Here is an 18,595-nt window from a genome sequence, read left to right as displayed (position 1 = left end):
GCTTGTCTACATAAGAAGTTGAATAGTGGTATAGTTAAAGAAGTATAGCACCTTACTGCGCATATAAAAGGTGCACAAAGGTGCTTTATATCAGTATAGCTGTTCCCGTATGGGAAGGGGAATAAGAATAAGGCACTTCTATACGGGTATAACTGAATCCACACTATGGGTTGGATTGGTTTAACTCTATCAGTAAAAATCACCCTCCTACATGACAATTATAGCAGTATAAAAACTGTGTGTTGACCAGGTGTCAGAGGTCAATTCTAGTCACTAGGCAATGACATCATCAGCACAAAGGGGGTTTAAATGGGAGTATTTCTTTAGCCATTTTTAATGATCAAAAAAAGGTTAGGAGAGGGTTTTTCATGATGCATGGTGCTGGATTCCTGAGACACCCATTCACACTACATGAAGTACTGGGCACATTGCCTTTGCCTACCCTGTATAATTTTAGGAAGAGATTTGCTCTCTAGTCCAGCTGAAGTAGCAGAAGCTCAAGTGTAGACAAGTCTCTGGTGGATTTCAGCATTTTTTACCTTTATTAATTAGCCCGTCTCCTCAGTAAGTTCAATGCAGTGTTGAAGACATCAGAAACCATTGGAGCTTTGTCTACATTAGGGCTCCCATCAGTGCTAACACTGGTTCAGCTGAACTGGTTGCATATTTTCCCCAAAATTCCCTCATTTGCATATGGGCACACAGGGAGACTTAATACACTTCCCCTTTTGTTTGCAAAGAAAAGGTACGTGTGATTGGGGCCTTGTCTGACTGAGGCTACATCTACACTACAGGGGGGAGTCGATTTAAGATACGCAAATTCAGCTACGTGAATAGCGTAGCTGAATTCGACATATCGCAGCCGACTTACCCCGCTGTGAGGACCGCGGCAAAATCGACCTCCGCGGCTTCCTGTTGACGGTGCTTACTCCCACCTCCGCTGGTGGAGTAAGAGCGTCGATTAGGGGATCGATTGTCCCGTTGGGACGCGATAAATCGATCCCCGAGAGGTCGATTTCTACCCGCCGATTCAGGCGGGTATAGACCTAGCCCTATTTTAGATTGCTAATGTCTCCTTTGAAGAAGGAATCCTCGCCCTGACTTTAATGCAGCATTTCCCAAACGTTTGAAAGCTGAGATCCACTCTGAGGAAAATTAAGCCAACCACTCCCCTCTAGCCAGCCTCTAGTCTTCCCTTCTTCTTGTATTGAGAAGCTTGTAAATACTTGTCTTCAAATGCACCTGTCCACAGCCAATAATTATTAGACCCATCACAATCTGAGGTTTCTATTTTTTTCAGTTTGCTTTGTGCAACTGACAGCACTTTATCTACAGTTAGTTTCGCTGATGCCCTAATACATGGTAATTTTCTTCCATGTTGAAGAAACCGATATAAATATCTGCAGGGGAGAAGAAAAACAAAACTGGTAAAACCCTGAGCTGCTGATGTCAACGGAAGTCTTGCCATTGACTATACTAGGGCCAGGGTTTCATCAAAGTATTTTATTTTTCATTAACATTCCTGGATGTACTATTTAAAGAGTACTCCATCAGAAACTGGATTTTTTTTTTAAAAAGAGTAAATTTCTATAAAGTAACAAAGTTTAGTGTGAGCAAGAAGGTAGCATAGAAAATGTTACAGATTTATCCTATAATAAAGTAAATGTAAACTTATCCTATAATAAAGTAAATCAGGCATTAAATTTCAGCTGGAAGAAATACTTTGGACAGATTATACTGAGGTACAGGATGAGAAAAACAAAAAGAAATAACCTTCTATCCAGTTGCCTAACTGGGAAAAAACTCGTAAGGGTACAGGAATCAGTCCTACCATCCTGTCATACACTGGTTACAGCAAGTGTGGCATGTACTAGAGAAGGTAAAACCTATTTTCAGAACATGGAAATTGCCGTAAGTTTGGTCCCCCTTTCTTAATTACTTTAATTGTTCTAATGAACACTCCAAACCACTCAACATCATAAAGCTTTGGAGGTTCTTTTTAATCATAAATAATGTGATGCCCCAAAGCAAAAAGGAACAGCATGAAAAGGAAATCACATACTCCATTTTGATCTGCCAGTGATATTGCCTTTGTCACTCAGGAATTAAATAAGAGTGGCTGTTATAACTGACAATTATACTCTAATCTTATTAGTATATTACTTTGTTTTGTGTAAAAGAAAATAGAAGTGTCCTTGATGGGCATTTTTTTCATAATCATCACGGATTGTACATTTCCATTGTAAACCTTGATTCTACTGTTCTTTCTCTTGGTATATTGATATGTATGTTAATATTCCACCCCCAAAATGAATTTGTTGTTTAAAAACCAATCAGATTAATAAACATCCCTTTGAACAACATGCTTCCCACAGCCCTACCCCAGCATCATTCACTTGGCACCTTTCAAATACATTATAATTACACCTACCTGCAGCCCCATTTCCATTTCCAACAACCACTAGGGCACTAACTGATCTTCTTCTGCCTTCCTTTGCGGTCATATTAAATACATGTTTCACCTGACGGAAAAAAACAAAGCAGTTTGCTATGAAGCACTTTGTCTTCTTAAAAAAAAAATTAATCACTTTACTAAAAAGACAGATTTGTAAGAGAAGAGCTTAGACACATGCTACATTTTTGTGAATGAATATTATATAGAATGGGAACTGACTTTAAAGATTTAAGTCTGCTAAAAATTTTGTTACTGTATTAACTAGTTCACAACAACATAAAATAAGCATTACAGTGTTGCTTCACTAAAGCAAAAGGAACATTTCCTGTGATCTCCTCTGTACTGTTTAGTTACATAATAAATGAACATCCTGTATTATGATCAACTTCACACTTAATTTCAAGCATCCTGCTTAAGAAATATCACAGCAAAGAAAGAAAATTAATGAAAATGTAAAAAGACATTAACGTCTTGCTTCCCACCTCAAACTGACACATGTTAGAAGCTCTCTCATAGAAACTGCTCAAGGCAAGTTATTGCTTTATACCATTTGAAGACTGGGATCCCAAATTACTTACTGAGGCAGTGGCAGCTAATCTGATTTCCAGGGGTAAAGATATTAATACAAACTCTACACATTACTTCCAAGTACAGTGAAAATATCACTGATTTCGGAAGAATTGGACACAAAAATCCGCAGTACTGCAATGGAACCCACTTCCTGGCTCTGCCAGACTCCCTCTTGCAATTACTTCACGTCTGCGCCCAAGTTTCCATCTGTAAAATGGGGTAATGGTTCCTTTCTCCCACCCTTTGCTACTTGAGGTTTTTTTTATATCACCTACTGGTATTTCCTGATTTAGTACCTCACTATTACCATATTGCACGGAGAGAGAGGTTTTTTTGCCATTCATTTCCCAGGATAGGCTTTCCTTGTCCTTTTGAAAAAAGGGGGGGGGGAAGAGATTCCAGAAAGTGGACCCTCGTACAGGGTAACACCAATATGATTCCTTTACAGTATAGCACCAACAGCTGAATTACAGTTAATACAAGCATATTTCAAGAAGCACAATCCTTTTAATAACTGTATTAGTGTCTCAAGAAGTCAGTCTTGTAGCAGCAACATTTGGGGGAGGATTTTCAAAGAGCACCCTGCGTTGGCCTCATTCTGTACCCCCGACATACAAAGGAAAACTCCCATTGGCTTCAAAGGGAACAGCCCAAGAGTGAGACCCTCTGAAAACCCCTTGGTTTCCATTACAGTAATTATGTTAAATTCAAGATGCACACATTCTAGAGATGCATCATCTTTACATACTCTAAGCTTCACTAACAGCTTGTTACAAGTTAGTAGTTTTTCCTTTGACTTATATTTGGCAGGAATGGCCTGATCAGCAAAGACCCTTGAAAGAAAGACAGAAAGACAGAAATACAGACCCATGCAGGCAATTTGATATAGGAAAGAAACCCTGTAATAATATGGAACAACAGAAAACAAGCTGAAGTAGAATGAAAGGTGCACCTCAGCCCCTCCTACTCTCTCTCTGTGTCACATAATAGCCTATTCTCCTGTGGGCTGTAATACTTCTGTCCAATTTTGGTTGTTGGGTTTAGTGAGTGGGTGCTGGATGGTGCTGGAGACTTGTGACATACAGGAGGTGATTTGGTGTTCCTTCTGGCCTTAAATGCTATGATTCTGACAACGAAAGCTGCTCTTCATGCTGTATCTAAAATATACGTTTGCTCTGCATGCAATTGTGTGTATGCTTACACCACATTCTTAACATGTGCGTGCACATACAAAGGTGGATATACATAGGCTCAAAAACCTGGGATTACAAGTCTCTATGAAGACCTTGTTTTTCTCCCTTATCCAGGAGGTGGCAATCACAACACATGGAATGGGCTCCTTAAGAAGAACAATTTCGAAAACTGTACTTGTCAGCTGTTTCTGAGCAGCTCTGAAGGAAAATGTGTTCAGTCACCCATCAGAATCAGAGCTATCAAATCTCTCTTCAAACTCTGTAAAGGCCTTTCAAGCTTGGTAATGTGAACAGACAGCCATGACTGTTAGAACATCATTGTCCTTAGATTCTATCTATCTTTCTCCCTTTGCCTTATTAAATCAAAGAACACATCCCTTTTCTGGAACACAGTCCACAGTATTCCCCTCCCTACTTAGGAATTAGACTATGCAGCTGAAAGCACATCATTATAAGACAATGGAATTAATTAATACAGAATTAACAGCTTGTCACTTTTATAAACAGCACAGCTCAAAAAAGCGACTGAAATCAAGTCACAATTACCCATTTATTAGACCTTGATTCAACCCAGTTTTAATGCTAACCTTTAAAATCTGTACACTGATATATTGTCAACCTTAGTCACAGTGTATGTATCTTGAATTGATTCTCCTCACTTCATTCATTATTCAGTGCTAACACATTTAAATTCAGCTTTCTCTGGAGAAATGAAAATAACAGAGCACCTCTTTGAAAAACCAAACCAAACCACATAAAATATTTATTTACAAAAAGGAAGGAATAGCTACAGTTTCAAAGGAGGAATAATGGCAGTACAAATCGGGATGCTATAGCCTAAAGAGAAGCTGCAGAAGTAACTTGTGCTCTTATTTGGGTCTTGCCCCTAGACCCATCCATAGAATAAACTTCTGACCCAAGCGTGGTGGTGTTTTCAACTCAGGCTAGTTGGCCTGACTGGTAATATAGGCTAAAGCCCAAGTGCTGCTTTCACTCAGGGAACCCATGCACTTTGCAGTGAGGACGCAGGCTAAGCTACTCCAATGCCTTCCTACAATTCCCCGTGTGTGCCCAGGACAGACAAACTCTCCCACAATTTGCTCGGAAAGAATCAGAGGGTCTCAGCTCACTGCAGCACTAAGAACTATATGATGTGCCCACATAAGTCCTAGAGACCCACATGAGTAAGTGCAGCACCAGAGTGGACCCAGTAACTCAAGTGTGCCTCGCTCACACTTGAGCTGGGATAACCCAAGTGTTGATCATCTGCGTTACCGCTGCAATGAAGGCATATCCATAGAAGTCATATCAGAAATTGTTTTTGTTTATTTTCATAGGAGGATCTGTAAGTCAGAACCACATTCCAGACTTCCAAACTGTAAATTACTTCATACTCGCAATCTCTCAAACATCCCAAGCCAACGATGTATAGACTGGGAGGCTGAATGATGAAGGTAGGAAGATTTGTTTATAAAAATACAAATTGCAATTGGCATCAGAAAAACCCTATTTTACAGACAGACCAAATTCTAACCCCAAACGATCTGAAAAAGCTTCGTTTATGGCTGTGACCTCTCATTCTCTTATTGGTAACATTTCGGGTGCTGTTCTCAAAGGTGGTTTAAAACAAACAAACCTAGGAAATGCTTTTCATTGTATCTGACGGACATTGTCAACATTATCCAGAGAAAAGACGACTTTCCATTTATTCTGAAGACATTGCCAAAGCTATGATATTTGAAAAGCAAGTGTGAGCCAACATCTCATTTGAAGTGAATTATTACTCAAGAAATTTCACGTGTACCTTATAATTTTTCAGTCAAAAATGTCAAACATCGCAGACACTGCAATTTCATGCCACATTTCACTTTTGCAATATTTTTCTTTCAATGTGCCATTTGTAAAAGCATTGTCTAGAAAACCTTAACATTCAGTGACTTACGAAAAAGTTGTAATCTGTGATTCTATGCATTAATAATGGAATAGTTAATAAGAAGTTTCATTTTTGCCAGAAAAAAATCCTGTTGTGGGAGGAGCAGTAATAAAATTAGTTAAAAACCCCACCTACTCTACCAGAGAGATTATTTAAAAACCGAAAACATTCACTTTAAACACATGCTAATTATTGCTAGGTGGCTCAAGGTTAATTGAAACAATGACCTTTAAACACCAACTTATATCACAGTAACAATCTTTAATAGCATAACGAAAATATATTTCTACTTAGAAGATGCAGACATGAATGATTAGAACAATGCAGGATGCAGGTTTTGTTAGCAATGTTATGCAGATTAGAGCAGTGTTGCTCAACGAGCAATCTGTGGACTGGCGGTCCCGAAGGTCTCCCTGACACAGTTTAGGAAGGCAGCAAGCCAGTCCCTAGTATCAAAAAGGTTGAGAAATACTGGATTAAAGCATGCTGACATTGACTGTATTTTCATGTTGCATCCACAGACTACTCAGTTTTGTGTTTCAAGCTAGTCCAAAAAACTACAGGAATTATGCGTAAGGGTCTCATGTAGCAGTTTTCTTCAAAATTTCCCACTGCTGTACTACCACCAGTGCAGCTCCACTGGTGTTCACATGCTGCCAGTGATGCTGAGCAGGGGACATGCTGGTTAAAATACTGGTGTTTGGCCACTGTTGCTTCCACAAGTTGAACTGAACCGTTGATAGTGAAAGTGTGGGAAATTGGGAACTTTTAGTGTGCGCCAACAGGGTCCACACTGGCCAGTTTGTGTGCAACACGCTAGCATGCACTAGAATTTACACCCTTGCTAGTGCAAACTAATGTAGCCAAGCCCTAACTTATGTCACACCAAACTCTATATACAGACTGTAACATTTGCATGTTTGCTTTCTACCATATACAGGGTTGGCTTCTTGCTTCGAGTGTGTTATTGTTAATATCCTTGTGTTGCTTCCTGTGTACTTTATTTAACATTAGGTATATTCTGTGTACCAAACTGCTTATTCAAATGCACACTTCCCTGTAACTAACCCACTGAAACATACGCCAATGGTTAGAAAAGAAACAGCACTGTGCTTTGCTGAAACCTTCAGATTTGTCTCTCACTGAAAAGGATATTACATGTGTAGAAAGAATCCAACATTTCGGAGGGGTTGCATTATTGATCTAGGACCCAGCTAAAAGGTTGCCAGACCTATACAAAATTCCTCAACTGAACTGACAAAGATCGAAGAGAAGCAACGAAAACTCAAAAATCTGAAAACAAGAGTAAATGACCAGAAGGCAGAGTTTCTACAAATGGCAGAGGCAGCTTCAGTGTCAAGCAAAACAACCGGTCTGCCCTTGATAAAGGGCATTTGTTTATTACTACACTCTGGTTCCTTCTACAGCTTCCCTTTGCCTGTGTGCAAGAGTCAAAAGAACTCTGACTTCACCTTACAAGCTTTGACGCCCCCCTGATTTATTTCATGCATACTAGGTCTCGCTTTCTAATTCTGACCCTGCTAAACTGCAAGGCACTGCAGAACACTGTTATGCATTGCATTTACTAAGTGGCCACACGGTTCACTGAAGGCCCCGTGTTGTGAGGAAAGAAAATGAGTTAATTTTATTACAGATGACAAAAGAAAAGAGCTCTTGTATTTACAGGTGTAACAATAGCACATGTAATCTCTGTCAAACATAACTGTAGCTATTAATCCTCATTAGCTCAAAATTTAAGTAATAAGCACCACTGTCACTTTTGGCTTTTTTTGAACCTGCCAGTCTAGGATCTCAAAGCATTCAGCAAACAACGAAGTGAGCCTGACAACATCTCTGTGAAACTGGAAGTATTATTGGCAGATGGGGAAAGTGAGGTACAGGGAGGGAGTTTAAGTCACTAGCTCAAAATCAAACAGGAGGGCCAGGACTAGAAATCACATCTTGAAACAACACCCAGTCCTACCCTTTAATACTCAGAGTAGGCCAGTATTTCTTTGTGACGATCTCTGAGCCGGCTCACTGGAAACCTCAGCACGTTTGTATCTTAATTCATATTTAGGGAAAAGTTAAGCCAGCTTTTTCTTTTGCTAAATGGCACTACCTCCAAATATTACTACTCTCTTTCAGTAGCTAAACACAGCCAGTGTTCACAGTAGGGTAACATTTTGTTGTTGTTGTTGTTCACAAAACATTGGTAAGGCTGCAACTTTGTTCATAAAAAGGTTCTTGCAAAGCAGTATATTTAACTTCCAGAGAACTGCTGACAAAAGCATGGCAAATGAAGGATAAAATTAAACAGCCTTGCGGGTTAGCTTTCACCCCGTCCTTTCACCCTGACAGCAGCAGCACAGGATAATACGAATGACAAAAACAGAAAATGCATACAAATGAAGCACTAGGTATGCCATCTATTTAAAGTATGAATACTAACAAGACTTGTTTATTTCAAAACCCAGGCTCCTTACCATATAAATGATGGGACTCAATTATCTACTTCAGTTTATAGCTGGCCTTGGATACCAACAACCTTTGCTGCTGATGACAGATCTCTTAAACGACCCACCATTCTTACTGTTATCAGCTGAAATTCATAATACTCTATTAAAACCACACAGCCTCCGGCTGCTCCTAAAAACATTTTTTCCTGTTCAAATGAAGTAGATATAAACAGACTTTAACTGCCATAGTACTGTATGGTGCAATGGCTAGTTTTATAATTTAATCTAATAGCTATACCTTGACTGTAAAAAACAAAACAAACAAACAAAAAAACCCATCTAACATAACATACACGGAAGGCCCCAACATTACCTAAAACCTTCTCTGTAGTATCCAAACTGGCAATCAAATGAAACATGGAACTGTAAGAGCAAAAGCCACTTGCAACAGTACACCATGAAGCTAAACAAAAGCAAAGAACTCTCGGGTGCTGTTAGAATATTTTAGTTTTAACTACATACTGCAACGGAGGTGTGACTAAATTAAAATAAATTCTATTTTGACACACTTGTTAGAAAATAAATTTAGAAATCCACAAACTTCCACCCACAGTTTTAAGAAAAATGTATCTCATGGTTTTTAAGAATGTTGTGCTTTGCCGATCCCCAGGATATTCATGAACTGAAGAGCCATATGAGAAGGCGTGGTCTATTTCATTGCTACAGGGGAGCTCCACCTGGGCGGTGACGGACCAGCGAGAAAAGTGAGATGATGCCTCTCCCCCTCCCCGGCAATGCTGGGAAAAGTGTTCCTAACTTGGTAGCAGGTGCTTCCATGCCATACAGAAGTCAGTAAAGGGTTCAGCTGTGCGAGCACAAAGGGGAGGATGCTTCCTTGTGCCCTCTTCATTTTGGCTGCTTGGGTAACTGCTCAACTCTGGGGACAGAAAGGACATTTCCTACCAGGTATTGTTTTGGGTTTTTTTTAAACCAGCCTGTCAGGGTGGCTCCTCTTAGTGGGGTTTCGACCTGTCTAAGGGATCCTGGTTTACCTGCAGGGAAATTAGGGCTCAGCAGAGTGAGGATATGTTGTTCACTGTTTCATTACTTTCTGCTAAAGTATAAAAGAGTGGGGCTACGGGCATGGAAAGCTGAGGAGCGAGACAGCATGTCACCACCGTGAAGAGCCCTAGTGCCTGAGCTCCTCTTACGTAAGGGTTGTGCAATCACACACAGGTGAACAGAGTCACAGAAAGTGAGATACTGCTAGCATTGAGACTGATCTTCATTTACTAGCTAAAGCCTTTTAGACCACACATTCATATTATTTTCTCAAAGCATTAGTGCTCTCGGAGGCAATCCTAATCAACTGCCATGACCAACGTGTCATGTAAATTTATTCTCAGGAATGAAGTCCGTTTATTTCAGGCAACTATGTAGGAGAAAGAATTGCCTTCACAAAGGAATAGATGACATGGAAGTGTTAAGTCAAAGGGAACTTCTGCTCATCCCCCTTCCTTTGAGGGAAAACAGATGGAACTTAACTTCTAGCAATTATAACCCAGAAAAACAAGTCTAAAATCTGCACCGAGTGGTGTAAAATATGACTTAACGTGCAGAATGACTACATCTGGCATATGATTTATTGATTATACCACACTCTACGATGAATCCTCAGTTAGTTTACTCACAACAGCAAAGATGAAATATCTTCAGAAAACAGCAATTCAGCAAAACTTCACAAGGGCTATGTGAATTAAAACTCAGTGAAGCAACACTCTTTGGACACACATCATCTATCTAAATAAAGCAAAAAACTATTTTGTGTAACCCAACAAAACATCACAACACTTTAATCAATCAAGATATTTCATGTAAGTCATATAGGCGATCTGGCAATCTGTGGAGACTAAACATTTTCGAACTTTTATACATACATAGGCTTATTTTTTTCTTAGTGAAGAAAGAGGAATGGAACAATTCTAGTGTTATTTCACCACCCAGCAGTAAAGAGTTTGTCAATGCATCCATGATAGAGCTCCCTGTCTAGAGTTGGGAACACAGCTACTGAAGCTCACTTTGGGTGAAAATCAATTCTAAAATGTTTCCAACTCTGGAGTTACTGATTTTTAAATTTCCTCCTTTGAAACCGAGAAGGAAGAAGCGTGGTCTAGTGGCTTATTACTATAGTGCCTACAAGCCCTGGTCATGGACCAGGACCACACCACACTAGGTGCTGAACAAACAGAACAAAACAATAGTCCCTGCCCCCAAAGAGCTTACAATTTAACTAGAAAAAAGACAGATGGACAGAGTAGAGAATACAAGTAAACAAAGAGACAATATCAAATCAGGATTCTTAGGTTCTATTCCCATACTCTGCCACATACTTCCTGTGTGACTACAGAACAGTCACCCACATTTTCAAAAGTGGGCTCTGATTTTGGATGTCCAACTTGAGACAACTTGGGCTGGCTTTTCAGATGTGCAGAACATTTATAACTCCAACTGAAGTCAAAGAGAACTGTGGATTCTAAGCATGTCTGAAAATGCAGCGCCCAGGTCCCCCAGGAGACCTCACACAAGAACAGACGAACAATCTAATAGCCGGGGTAGCTGATGGCAATAATACAGACAGCCAGTCACTTTCCCATTGGATGATCCTCTCAGCAAGGGCATGAGGAGAAAATTAAGTCCAAAGAGCAGTGACCAATTTATCAGAGGAGGACAGGGACCATCGGATGGCTGCTCAGGAATACAGCTGTCATAATAGCTTCAGTTAACTGCACATTTGGGTGAAGAAGGGGCTGGTGAACCAGTGTACACAGTCTGGGGAAGTGCTTTTGTCCCTTTCTTTGTAGAGAGCTAAAGCAGGCTGTAAAGTTGCTTGAAATAACATTTTAAATGGGACTGTTATAATTGTATATCATTTTCAGATTAATGAACAATGTTCTGTTAGTGTGTTAACTCAGATGTAATTTCCAGTGTGCCATCCCCTCCCCCTTTCAATCACACAAGACATTTTTGTTAGTTGCCAAGGTGGCTCTAAAATGCTATTCCAATATTAGCAAAAAATCTCAGTTTCTCCCACTCTGTCCACCCAATGTATTTCAATGGAGTCAAAAAGAGAGCTTCCTATTTTCACCTCAAATCTTCCTCTCTTTAGTTTTCAAATGCTGATGAATATGGGTTCTGAATTCAACATTTCTGTATGGAAAAATAGATCACAAGATGTGCCAGTACCATTTCAACCAAGAGGCAATTGGCTACAGATTTAGAAGAGGTGACACAAATGGACAAGACAGGGAGGCAAGAGACAGCTAAAAATAATCAGACAGAAAATTGCCTCTTGCATCCACAGATGATATCCCTGGTACAACAACAAGTATCTGAACTTCTGCTTCCACATTGTTTTTTAAACCACTAGATAAAATACAAGTAACTTTTAGAAGTCTATGTGAAAGTATTGTTGTTAAAAGACTTTTTGTATTCCCTATTCTCAGTGGCTCTCAACCACGGATATGCGTACCCCATGGGATACGCACAGGTCTTCCATGTGGTACATCAACTCATCTAGACATTTGTCTTGTTTTACAACAGGCTACATAAGAAGAACTAGCAAAGTCAGTACAAACTGAAATTTCATACAAACAATGACTTGTTTATACTGCTCTATATACTATACACTGAAAGGTAAGTACAATATTTATATTCCAATTGATTTATTTTATAATTATATAGTAAAAATGAGAAAGCAAGCCATTTTTCAGTAACAGTGTGGTGTGACACTTTTGTATTTTTAGGTCTGATTTTGTAAGCAAGTAATTTTTAAATGAGGTGAAACTTGGGGGTACACAAGACAAATCAGCCTCCTGAAAGGGGTACAGAAGTCTGGAAACATTGAGAGCCACTGACCTATCTTACAGTAGCTATTCCTCATTTAAATGAGACCGTAATGGGGCCATATAATTCATGCATCCTGTCTCTTACCCCAAACTGTGCAGGAAGCATGAAGATTATTGCAGGACTGGTGCTGTGTTAAGCCCTGAAGAGCTGGCAAAAGGGACAGGGTCAGGAGCAAGTCTCACTTGGGTCCTCCACCCAACACACTACGTACCTTCTGAGAGTGTGTCAGGATTGGGGGAGGGTGTCCTCCTTCCCTTCTTAACTGACAGGTGTTTGGTGGCCAATATTTGCCTTCTCTCCCAGCTGACTTCTATAGGTAAATTCCCCTCAGAGCTTTTCCACTAGATGAACAGTCTGAAGGCTGCATCATCCAACGTATTGGGTTTATTTATAAACTCGCTTGTCAGCCTGCTGTTTGTTTTTAAGAGAGACTTGTGTGAACTAAGAGAGGTGGCCCGAGAATCGGGAAGCGAATATGGCTCCAGGCATAAAGACAGCATTGAAAAGTGCACAGAAGAGACATGAAAAGAAAAGAACAGAGCTTTGAGAACAGCGTCCTATCTGCCAGCGTATGGCATTTCAGGACATATGGTGGAAGCTCCCAAAGAGAGCATTCTGCACGGAGGTCTACTATCTACATGAGTGTGGGGGTGACTTATATGTTCAAACTCCACACTAACCATTTACGCTTCTTTTCTGCGTTACATGGGTTAACATGTACAGGCTCGCACATTTACTACCCATACAAACTTTTTTCTTGATAGTGGATGCAGCTGAATCAATAGGTTATCCTGAATAGCTGTATGTTGTGAAATGCATGCACTTCCTAGGAAGTTTAACCTGGCATTGGTCACCTGCCTTTTTCTTTAAAGACAGTGTGAAGAGAAAAACAAAAAAGGCATTACAGTGGGCAATCAGCTTCTGATACTGCAAAAACTGTTTATTGTACTATCATTTTTAGGAACGGGTTAGACAACGGTCAGAGATCGTATACTGCCTGAGCGCGGGGGCTGGACCGGACGATGACCTCTCGAGGGTCCTTCTAGCCCTCTGTTTCTACGATTCTATTAAAACAATGGTGCTCATAGGAAATAACTTACGCACCAGTGTAAACACACATTTGATTTACTGGGGTGGTCCCATGACAGGTACAGAGTCTGCTGAATCTCAGCTTTTATTTAAAAAATATGAATAGTGTTTCGGTCCTAATGGTTGTGAGGATGACTTCTCAGTGTGAATGGCGTTTACACCAATGCGGTGTTGTCATCAGACTCAGCAAACACCCTGAAGCAACAAACTGTGTGAGGCACTCTGTTACCCTGTTCATCTCTCTGGGATATTAATTGTAAAGCCTACTGTGGACATTTAACTATTTCACTGCTGATCACATTAGCATATACAATAAGGGAAGAGTGCAGGAGGGAAGTGGGAGCTGCTGCTTGGGGGAAGTGCTGCTGCTTGGGGGAAAGAAGACAGACAGGGAGGAGGAAGGGAAGAGAAAAAGGGCAGAAACACAGTGATGGTCCTAAAAGCAAGCCTTGTTTACCCCCGAATGTGACAAGACACTTAAATAAGTGAAAGTTTAGTTACTATATAATCAGAATACTACTACTTCCCAGGTCTTATAGATCTCAAAGTGCTATACAAAGAAGATCAGAATCATCATCATTTACAGATGGGAAAACTGATGCACAGAGCAGGTACGTGACTTGCCGAAGCAAGCCAGTGGCACAGCCTGAACTAGAACCCAGGTATAAGAGCCATATTCCACACTTGATCTTTGTGCAAATCTCCCAAAGTCTTCAAAGAGAACTGCTGTGGATTAAGGGGTGTGTAATGTCCTAAGCTTATCCCCCAGCACTCAGATCACGATTAGAAATGGAGTTAGAAATCTACTGAATTTAATAATGAAACTGCTGGATACTTATCGAGTGGGAATGTTCTTGTAACGAAAACTATGATAGCTCTGGGAGAGACACAAGCTTTTCATTGGGCCTATAGTCTAAGAGGCCGATGCACAACTCTATAGTTAGAAAATATCTCAGCTGCAGAAATTCATATGTAGTTAAGTGGCCAGAAGTCACTGACAAGCACCATCCTGCCGCAGTGTGTTCAGGACTATTGCTGGAAGATGCATCAAGAGAACCCTTAGCTGCAGCCTGTAGCCAGCTTTCCAGAATGACATGCTATCATAAAATATTAGATACATACTTGGTACTCATCATTATATTATTCATATTATTCATATGCCAAAGCTATGCTAGTCACATTCTGCAGGGCCCATCCAGCGCCAAGAACCTCCCTGGCTGCTCGCTCTGCACAGCCTTCTGCAGCCACCTGAGGCCACCTGCTTGTGAATAGCAGCAGCAGAGATTCTGCTGAGACCCCTTCACGGAAATCACACTCAGTCCTGGGAACGAGTGTCCCTCCAGCCCTGGTCCAAACGGGGGAAAGCTAGTCACGTGGGGAAGGAAGCACTCAGTTATAGGGAACCCGTCAGCAGCAGTGGATTACTATTTTATGGAGAGGGGATGGTACGGTACCAAAGACTCTGCTCTTCCTTCCCAGGTAAATTTGTCAATTACATTGATCTGATCTGTCTTCCCATTGGGGTCCACGTTGGAGATCTGCACTATACCTACTGTAGGTGCTCCAGGAGCTGGGTGCATTGGGGAACTGGAATACAGGCCTTCTGGCAGGCAAGGAATTGTTCTATGGATTTGTTTTCCTCTAAGTATGTGTGCCAGTCCCAGCTGCAGGACAGAAAGAAGGCTTTCTATAGGGCGTTCCACGGTGCCAGAGTCTGCAGCTGCCCAATGGTGGGTGCGTCTTAAAAAGCTGCATAGTATATTTATATTTTGGATCAGGTCATTAGATTAAATTCTTCTGAAAAAACACACTGTGTGAAATTTGTAATCACATATCGAATTCTAATGAGGTGAAGAGAACTTATTTGCAATTAAAAATCAAAGATTTATGCATGTGCACAAATCCTGTTACAGGCCAGTCAGCTCCACTGTACTTCAGAGTCTGCCAATTTTCATTATTCACCTCTGTTCTGTAAACATCAGTTAACTTGGAATTGAAGCAACTTTGTTAAGAAGCACTTTTACCTGTTTTTAAAATAACATATGAAAGTTTGTTTTAAAGTGGCAGTGAAAAGATTATGCTCTTGAAATTATGCAGCATTTTAAAATACAAGATTTCAGAGGCCATTATGATGGTTTATGACTTTGGAGTACCTTTTCCTTTCCCAATTTCCCGCTGGAAACTCCCTCTGAAGAATTCTCTTCAGAGCTGTCTGGTCCCACTGTGCAGCCTCATAAAAGGGTCACTGGCCTGGTTTACTGCTTTGAAAAGCTGCTAGAACCTGCCATTTCATGTGGCCCCAATGGCTGGTTCACTGGTCTACAGTAAGCTGCCACAATCAGCACATAATTGACCTTCCCTCCTTACTTACCCATGAACAGGTTGCCATATTTTAATTTTAAAAAAGGAGGACACTCCACGGGGCCCCGGCCCCGCCCCAACTCCGCTCCTTCCCCTGAACGCTCCGCCCCCTTCTCCTCCCCCTCTCCTGCTTCCCGCAAATCAAATTTTCGCGGGAAGCCTGAAACAGGGAGGCAGCAGGTAAGCTGGGGCTGCGTGCAGCGCGGCCTAGTCCGGCCCCCCTGGCCGAGCGGCTTCCTCCAGCAGCCGGGCGGCCCAGGCCAAGAGGCTCTGACCTGGTGTCTCCCATCCGGCTCAGCTTGTGCTCTGGGGCGCTGGCCCCTGGCTCCCGGCCGAGCACCGCCGGGCCCTCCCTCCCTATTTTCCCGGACATGTCCGGCTTTTTGGGATTTCCTCCCGGACGGGAATTTGAGGCCCAAAAAGCCGGACATGTCCGGGAAAATCCGGACATATGGTAACCTTACAAGGAGAAGCAGGACTATTTTTAAAGGAATAAAAATGGGCCGTGATTGTCTCAACTAGTGATTCTGTGAGCTGAGTTTTTGGGAGCCCAACTTGAGACACCTTAAAAAGAGGACGAATTTCAGAGGCAGGTGGCTCAGGCCCTCTCAAGGGGTCTGAGACACTAAGGGCACAGCTGTCCAAGAACTACTGAGCTCTGATGGAGATCCAAGCCACTGCCCCAGCCTCAGCCTCACTGCAGTCAGGGGAGAAAGGGGGAGCATGCTAATAGAGGGCAAAACATTTTTGGCATTCAAACAGTTGCTATCCATTCTGAAGGACACAATATTGCATGTGAACTGGTGGCAAATGAGTCACAGACATCGACTTTGTTCCGTATCTAAGGATATCACTAAATACTGCCAATGCAATGTCATTGTTTCCATAGCAACTAAAGCATTTCAAATGGAACAGAGAGAGACTAATATAAGACAAATGGGGGGCATAAACATGATATGTGATGGCATGGTGTTGTGTGGTGTTAAGTGTTAACGTCCACTACTTTTGGATGAATTGCATAATTCATTAATAACTTCACCATTGATAAATAATAAGGTCATTCCAGACCTGTGCAATAAAAACTTTATACCTCCCCACCACAAAGTCTCCATTTTTGTAATATTTTGTTTTCAAATTGAAATTAAGTTTTAAATCGTTTAAAATAATTTTCTCCTACCAGTTCCCTAAAAACATGGCTGGTGAGGAACTTGGATGCATAACGCTTAGCCTAAAGTTTTGCCATCAGTTAGAGAATATTTCGATAGCAATCTGGGTTTAGTAACCAATACCACTTCTCACTACCTCCTCACTTTGTACACAAGGATTACAAAGAATTTTGCAAATGTGAACTAATTAAGCCTTACAACAACCAACAATATTGTGTGTAGAAATACACACACAAATAAAATAAAAGAAAAGCAACAATCTAACAAATATACATATTTCATGCAACTTATTTTTGAGAACCATCTTGAAAATAGCTTGTAAGGCCCTTCAAGCTGAATTCTTGGATATAGGTCATAATTGCAGATAGCACATGTAATTTTCCTCGTCTATAACATTCTCCATCCACACACAACATTTCAGACGCGAGAATCATTGCTCTATAGAATATGATGTAGTGCCGAAAGCCCAATAAGTGTTTTACACTTTCTGTAGGTCCCTGATCCCCAACATTAGAAAAAAGAACAGTAATACAATCTATCTTCCTCACCAGTGTTAAAATGCTGTGGCATGAACTCAATAAGGATTATACATGAGTTTTTGCTCTCACAGGCTTTTGGATCACTTTATTTTTACAAAATAATCTGAAGTCGGGTGCCAGGCTAACATTCACCATGATAGGGGGAGGGTTAGCTCAGTGGTTTGAGCATTGGCCTGCTAAACCCAGGGTTGAGAGTTCAATCCTTGAGGGGGCCACTTAGGGATCTGGGGCAAAATCAGTACTTGGTCCTGGCAGGGGGCTGGATTCTATGACCTTTCAAGGTCCCTTCCAGTTCTAGGAGATAGATATCTCTCCATATATTTTAATGTAACTGCTCTTAAAAAAATTCCAAAGATGTAGAAAAAAGCAACCAATCATGAAGTTGAAGAAGATTCAGAATAATTCCAAAATATTTCACCATGACTAAAGACTGAGAGGTAGGTCTAAGGGAATCTACGGTGTCAAGACTAAACTAGATAGTGGGAACTACAGACAGTGTTGTAGCTTGCTTATCAAGACGACATAAAAAGACCAGTGGAAGTAAATATAGGTAGGCGTTAACATCTTTTCCTCAACAATTTAAAAGGTACTAAAATTATATCCAATTAGAGAATATATGCTGACACAAGAGCATCTCTATTATTAAGGTTGAAGGCTAACCTTCCATTACACTGGTCTACAATTTTTGAGAAGTCGCCTGCTTCAGAGATAAAATGTGCTATTTATTATGTATTTTGATGTGCTGAATTCAAATATGACAATTAAAACAACTGATTGGCTACTGTTTCTAAGATATTTAAGGTTTTACATTTTATGTCTATGTATAGTTTGTAGATAGTAGAGTTTTAATCATAAATTGTAAACCTAGATCTTTTCATGTGTTTATGGTTGCTTTACATGATAATATTTCACCTGTCCTGTTTA

General features: G+C 40.7%; 1 protein-coding gene across 2 annotated transcripts in view; it reads right to left on the bottom strand.

Annotated features, from left to right (window-relative positions):
* The window catches only part of MRPS5 (mitochondrial ribosomal protein S5), a 199,949-nt gene that overhangs the window by 20,081 nt on the left and 161,273 nt on the right, over positions 1-18,595 (bottom strand). For both annotated transcript variants that reach the window (XM_034763905.1, XM_034763906.1), the window contains exon 6: positions 2,432-2,522. In XM_034763905.1, the coding sequence (XP_034619796.1) occupies positions 2,432-2,522 (91 nt within the window). The remainder of the gene's footprint in view (positions 1-2,431; positions 2,523-18,595) is intronic.

Source organism: Trachemys scripta, chromosome 3, assembly GCF_013100865.1.
Source record: "Trachemys scripta elegans isolate TJP31775 chromosome 3, CAS_Tse_1.0, whole genome shotgun sequence".
In the NCBI taxonomy this organism is placed as follows: domain Eukaryota; kingdom Metazoa; phylum Chordata; order Testudines; family Emydidae; genus Trachemys; species Trachemys scripta.
The sequence above is the reverse complement of the archived record's forward strand: the minus strand, read 5'-3'. Positions and strand labels throughout refer to the sequence as shown.